The sequence below is a fragment of the Hipposideros armiger genome, unplaced genomic scaffold (assembly GCF_001890085.2).
Source record: "Hipposideros armiger isolate ML-2016 unplaced genomic scaffold, ASM189008v1 scaffold_229, whole genome shotgun sequence".
NCBI lineage: Eukaryota > Metazoa > Chordata > Mammalia > Chiroptera > Hipposideridae > Hipposideros > Hipposideros armiger.
Genome location: NW_017731579.1, coordinates 1,909,896 through 1,917,411, shown reverse-complemented (window position 1 = coordinate 1,917,411; position 7,516 = coordinate 1,909,896). Strand labels below are relative to the sequence as shown.

Below are 7,516 nucleotides of genomic sequence, written 5' to 3'. Positions count from 1 at the left end.
TTTTTTTTAAAATACCATGGTATTGGCAGAAAAATAGATACACAGACCAATGGAATAGAATTGAGAACCCAGAAATAAACCCACATATATGTGACCAGATAATTTTTGACAAAGGAGCCAAAACAGTCAATGGAGAAAAGAAAGCCTCTTCAATAAATGGTGCTGGGAAAACTGGAAAGCCACCTGCAAAAGAACGAAAGTAGACTGCTGTCACCATGTACCAAAATTAACTTAAAATGGATCAAAGATCTAAACGTAAGACCTGAAACAATGAATTGCACAGAAGAAAGCATAGGTACTAAGCATGGATCTTGGGTTCAGAGAAGATTTTATGATTCTGACCTAAAAGGCAAGGAGGTAAAAACAAAAATAAAGGAATGGGATTAAAATAAAGGAATGGGATTATATCAAACTAAAACAGCTTCTGCACAGCAAAAGAAACTATCAACAAAACAAAGAGGGAACCAACCGAATGGGAGAAGATATTTGCAAACACCACCTCTGGTAAGGAGCTAATATCCAAAATATATAAAGAACTCAACAACTCAACAACAAAAAAAAACCAGACAATTCAATTAAAAAAATGGGCACAGGGCCTGAACGGACACTTCTCCCAAGACGACAAATAAATGTTCAACAGATATATGAAAAAATGCTCAACTTCACTAGCTATTACAGAAATACAAATCAAAACCACAAGGAGATACCACCTCACCCCTGTCAGAATGGCTACTATCAACAAGACAAGTAATAAATAACAAGTGTTGGAGAGGCTGTGGAGAAAAGGAACACTTTCATACACTGCCGGTGAGAATTTAGATTGGTACAGCCACCATGGAAAACAGTATGGAGATTCCTCAAAAAATTAAGACTAGAATTACCATACAACTTAAAAATCCCTCTGCTGGGTACCTACCCTAAAATTCTGAAAACATTTATCTGTAAAGATATGCGTGCCCAGATGTTCACTGCAGCATTATTCCCAGTGGCCAAGACATGGAAACAACCAAAGTGTCCTTCAATACATGATTGGATAAAGAAGATGTGGTACATATATACAATGGAATATTACTTGGTCATAAGAAGAGATGAAATACTAGCATTTGGAATAACATGGATGGATCTTGAGATTATCATGCTAAGCGAAATAAGTCAGACAGAAAAAGTCGAGAACCATACTACTTCACTCATATGTGGGATATAAAACTGAAAGCANAGCCAAGGAAGGGAGGTCATTTTAGTCTTTCTATAAAAAATAAATACCTTTTTACTGATTGCAGAAAAATTCTTGATCATTGCAAAAATTCAGAAAATACAAATACAAATAAAAAGTTTACCTAAAGATAACCATTCTTAACATTTTGATATTTCTTCTTCTAGACATTTTTCTATTATAATAATATAGATATTTATATACATATTATAAGCATACAAACACATATGGGAATTTCCTCTTTACTGAGTTTTACAAAATACTAATGTATGGGCAGGAGAAAAGAGTAATATAAAGGCCCAAAGGCATTTGGCATGTTTTAGAACAGCACAGTGAACCAATGTGGCTGAAGTAGAAAAAGCAAGATAAAAATGAGTCCATAAAGGTGCTCATGTAGGATCATATAGAATCTTGTGAGTTATGAAAGTATGCATTTTATTTGAGTAACAAGGGAAGCCACTGAGGAGTTGAGAAGTGGCATGACCTAACTGACATTTTAAATGTAAACTTTTGCTACTAGTAAAGAACAAACTGCAGGATGCTCAAGGTGGGAGACTAGGCTACTGCAGAAATCCAAACCAAGGTGATGCTGGTGTAGCAGTGGAACCAATGTTAAGTGGTCAGACAGAGAACAGATTCTGAAGGAACTCCTGAGAAGATATGCTGCTAGATTCCATGCAGGGTGAGAAATAAAAGGATCAGAATGATACCAAGGTTTTTCGCCTGAGCAATTGGAAGAATGCAAATGGTGATTACTCATATGGAGAAGAATGACAGTAGCAGATTTGGGAGGAAGGAGAGGATTTAGTTTCATAAACGTTATACCTTGAGATTCTTATCAGACGCAAGTAAAGATATGGAATATCTAAAACAAGTAAAGATATGGAATGGAATTAAGGGAGAGTTCTGGATAGGAGATATAAATTTTAAAGACATCAATATGCAGGAAGTAATTAAAGCCAGGGTACTAGAGGAAGTCACCAAGGAAAAGAGGAAATCCAAGGATTAAGCATGGATGTTTCAAGATCAGGAACAAAGAGGATCTTAAAAAGGACTCTGAGAAGATGTAGCTAGTAGGAACTTTTGCCCTGGAAGACATGTGAAGAGAAAGTGTTTCTAGGTGGGAAAGTGAATAAAATGTTAACTTTTCCTTGCAGATTAAGAAAATGGAAGACTTTGAAATTACCATTGAATTTGTCAATGTAGAAGTAATTAGAGGCCATCACAGAACAGTGCCAAGGGAGTGGTAGGCTGGAATGTCTGAAGCAGTGGGCTGGAGAGAGAATGGCAGCAGAGCAAGTGCGAGTCAGAAAGCAGGATGCTCCAGTTGAGATTTGGCCAGTGCAGTTATAGATAATGACAGTCTCTGGCAACTGGTGGCTGAGGTTGGGTGCAGATTAGGATCACTGGAGTTAATAATACCTAGGCATTGAGAGCATGTGCATATTTTTCCATATATTAACTTACTCCTTTAGGCAGTTAATGAAAAGCATACAGAGGTAGAAAAATATTAATACAGATAATAGAAATAAAATTGTTGCGACCAACATTTCCAGTAGGAACATTTGATAAGAAAATTAAGCAATTCTACTAATAAATTTATAAACCCAAAGCATTTTCCAATAAGTTTTATAACAAAAATATTTCTTTAGTGTTATCCTTAATGAAAAAATAAAACCGATATTTTGTCTTTCTCATTGGAACATGTTCAATACCTAAATATATCAATTTGGGAAGAAAACTATTCAAAGGCAAAGTATTTTGGCTGTAAATGTGGTAAATTATTTAGATCCTGCCTATGGCTACTATCATTTTTATTATAAATCAATGTAGGTAGTACTAGTTGAAAACGTAAGATTTCATTAATTTGGTAAAAAAAAGAAAACAGATACTTTTATTTCTCAATTTTATTTATAATTTATATAGCTATATTTCATGTACATAGCTATTTTCATTATTTAATCAGTATTTTTTAAAAGACCACAAGGAAAAAACATACATCCCACATTTCCTTTCTTTTTATCCAAATTTTTTATTGTTTCAAAACTCACTTATTTTAGAAAAATAAAATCAGCCCAATTAACACTTGCACAGATTGTGTAACGCAGCCATTCAGATATGAGACTCTGGTATAAAATCCCTGGTTAAGGAGTTAAAATACTGGCTCTCTCACTTGTGTGAACCTAGGTAGGTAAACCTTTGTAAACCCCAGCTTTATCACCTGTAAGATAAGGATATAGTGTTGTTGAGATTTAAATAAGAAAATTCCTGTAAAGTTCCTAGAACATAGTAAATATTCAATAACTGCTAACACTACTATAATTATAACAACTAAATTTCTAAAATTCCTGACATGTTTAATTTTAATTTTTGCAAAACTGTGCATAGAAAGTAAACATGCTCTAATATAGACTTTCAAACTTTTAAAACTAAGACTTATAGGAAGAAACTGTGACCTAGTAGGCACATACATATATGATATTTTCTATTGTAATATTTTCTATTCCATTCTCTTTACTCTCAAAGCTGATTAATGGCTAACAAAGTATAGACAACACAGTTTGAAAACTTCTAATAAAATAAAAAAAATTTAATTATACGAAAATTCAGTTCATATGCAATTAAGGCATATATCCAACATACATAGCATTTTAAACTATAAGACATTATTAAAAGAAATTGAAGAAGACACAAAGAAATGGAAAAACATTCCGTGTTCATGAATTGGAAGAATCAGCATAGTTAAAATGGCCTTATTACCCAAAGCATTATACAGATTTAATGCAATCCCCATCAAAATCCCAATGGCATTTTTTCAAGAAATAGAACAAAAAATTATCAGATTTGTATGGAATCACAAAAGACCCCAAATAGCCAAAGCAATCCTGAGAAAACACAAGAACAAGGCTGGAGGTATCACACTCCCTGACTTCAATTTACACTACAAAGCGACAATAATCAAAATAGCATGAAAGTTTTTTTCACAACAAAAGAAACCATCAATACAACAAAAAGGAAGCCTTACTGAATGGGAGAAGATATTTGTCAATGAGATATCTGATAAGGGGTTAATATCCAAAATATATAAAANTTTTAACAATTTGTATCATATTATTGATGTCAATAGTAATTTTAAATACAACAAAACAAAAACTTCCATATGTTGGAGCACCAGGCTCTGTGTTAGGTACTAAAAATAAAAACAAAAATATATGATGGAAAGTCTAACCAAAATAAGCATCTCATAGTCTAGCTAGGGAGCTCAATATATAAATAACTAAAGCACATAATAAATGATACAAAAGACATATATAAATCATTATGGAAGTTAAAGGAGTAACTTTCTCTCTAATGCACAAAATCATATACTTCAAATAGATATTGAGAAAAATAGGTCAGAAAGGCTGAAGAGATGATATACTGTCTGAGTTGGAATTTGAAGGATGAATAATCTGATCTGGTTAGACTAAATGATAGGATGGAATGGTTAATTTGAGTATTTTCCTGTTTAAAAGGACTTTTTGCTGGATGGATGCAGGGATTGAGAAGAAGGGTACAACAGGCAGATGAAAGAATATATAGGAAAGCAGAGGAGCACAGACAGCACAGTATGCTTAGGGCACTATAAACTGTTTAGTTTGGTTTTGTTAAGAGTGTAAATCACAAAGCGCAGATAATGTAAAGATGATGGAAGACTGACAAAAGGTCAAACCATGACTTGCATGCTGTGTTAAGGTGCCTGGACTTTATTCTATAATTGTTAAAGAGCCAGGAAAGGTTTATGAAAAGGAAATAAGATTTCCATTTTAGGAAGACTACAGACAGAAATATGGAAGATTGAGAGTGGACATGCAAAAAACTGGAGGCAGAGGGACCTGTTAAGAAACTACTGAAAGACAAGGGCTGAGAATGGCATAGAGAATGGCAAGGTGGGATTAGTAGGACTTGTTGACTATGTCTAAATGTCTTCATTTCTCAGCATTTCATTTCTTTGAATTAGATCATAAAGAAAGACCAAATTGGGGGTTGATTCCTTTTAGCAAGAGATGGCAAATTACAGTTCACTTAGCTCGATGACTGGTTTTGTACATAAAGTTTGGTGGACTATGGCCATTTCTATTTGTTTACATATCCTCTATGGCTACTTTCATGCTACCACAATGGGAGAGTTGTAGTTGTGAGACAGGCCATATAGATGGCTGAGTCAAAAACATTTACTGTATGATCCTTTACAGAGTTTGCTGACCTATCTTATCATCTGTTTTTTTGATGGAAAATAATTTTTTTTAAGAAATAGGTTATTCTCGGGTGGCTGGGTGGCTAGTTGGTTTGAGTGTGTGCTCTGAACAACAAGGTTGCCGGTTCGATTCCCATATGGGCCAGTGAGCTGTGCCCTCTGCAACTCGATTGAAGGCAACGACTTGAGCTGAGCTGCTGCTGAGCTGCTGGTGGGCGGCCTGATGGCTCAGTTGGTTAGAACGCGTGCTCTTAACAACAAGGTTGCCAGTTCGATTCCCACATGGGATGGTGGGATGTGCCTCCCACGAGACTGAAAAGGGCAACTGGACTTGGAGCTGAGCTGCGCCCTCCACAACTAGATTCAAACAACGACTTAGACTTTGAGATGATGGGTTCTGGGAGAACACACGGTTCTCCAATAAAATTTAAAAAAATAATAAAAATGAAGTAGGTTATTCTCAAGCTCAAGAAGGGAAACAGAAGTTATAGCTAATGACTAGCAGGGATAGGGAAGAGATGAGTTGGAAAGAGGAAGCCAGAGCCAGTAGAACTCATTATAGATTGGCAGGATAACCAAGTTTGTGACTCCAGAAATGTTTATGTATGGTATGCTTAAAATAAACAGTATTGCTAAACAATACCTGTCCTTGGTATAAACCAGCATCCTGAATGGTGCTGTCTGGTTTATTCAGTGGTTCAAATGTATTACTCATGTATTTGTTCCATAATCTGGTCTCCTTTTCATCTGGAATATTGAAGATTTTTCTTATTTCCTTTTCAATTGTATCTAGATTTAAGGAGGAAAAAAATATGTAAATATAATAAATTTAAAAATATATACCACATACAACTAAGTGCTCACCAGCATAAAAACCCTACATTTTATATACTGATATAATAGCAAGAACAGGTGAACAAATATGTAAGAAATATATAAAAAACAATAAAGAAGGTTTTTTTTAGACCAGGTGTGTTTTTAGGAACAAAATGGCAATTATAACTCTGACAGGTTACTTGGGAAAAATGAGACCTCAAAAGGTAAAGGAGTTCAATCATATAACTACTAAAGCATAATTTATGTCCTATAGGATAAACTAACTTTTTACACATTATGAAATCAACATATTTTCTGATGATATGTAGGAGTTAGAAATTAAAGTATGATTCAGAGATGCTATAAATGGAAAATATTTTAAATTATAACAACCAATTTAAGAACATTTTACTGTTTCAACAGCTAACTAAAAATTAAATAGACTACATGGACACAAATGAAAGTGCTTTCTTTGAAAGGATGTCTGTACTGGTCAAAATGTCTTGTTTTAAAGTAAAACCATATATTTTCTTTGTATCTAAATCAATTATATGAGTGGAAGAAGTCTTTTTCTTAAGCATCTTAACCTGCTATAAAATAAGACACAGGAGTATATACATATTTGAGAGTACAAATAAAATTAAGCTTCAGTACCACAGTTAAATGAATCTTTAAAGTTTTTAAACAGAGATATCAGAAAATACTATTAAAACTATTAAAATCTGGTTAATAACTCTCTTAAGTTAGACTCAAGAAAAACTGTAATTCAAATATTTAATGACATTAAGAATTATACAATACTTCTAAACCTGTGAATACTTGGTTAATTTTGGAAAAAACATTTACAAAATACTGGTCCTAATATTACACATGCTCTCTGAAGAAATATAAAAACCCCATGCCTAACCTAAATAATTATATGTAGTCCAATAATACTGTTTATGTTCTACTTAGTAGCTAATGTTCTTTAATAGTCTCATAGTCAATGAGATTTTGATTAAGGTGTTAAATTAGTACTAAATGTTACAGTGTATTTCAAAACTTAAAGCAAATTACCCAGAATATTTAAATAATACATAAAATAAATAATCTGACAGTACTGCTTTTTTTTTGGGGGGGGGGAGTTTTTTTTTTCTTTGTGTTCTTTTTATCAAAGTGTAAATGGATATGAAAAAATGCACAAGTCATCAGTATATCAAGAAAAATTTCCAAAGTGGACACATCATGCAACCAGCACCCAGATTAAGAAA

General features: G+C 33.6%; 1 protein-coding gene across 4 annotated transcripts in view; it reads right to left on the bottom strand.

The window, feature by feature from the left end:
• Positions 1 to 7,516, bottom strand: part of USP15 (ubiquitin specific peptidase 15) — a 129,176-nt gene that overhangs the window by 73,905 nt on the left and 47,755 nt on the right. For all 4 annotated transcript variants that reach the window (XM_019654745.1, XM_019654746.1, XM_019654748.1 and 1 more), the window contains one exon: positions 6,094 to 6,239. In XM_019654745.1, the coding sequence (XP_019510290.1) occupies positions 6,094 to 6,239 (146 nt within the window). The remainder of the gene's footprint in view (positions 1 to 6,093; positions 6,240 to 7,516) is intronic.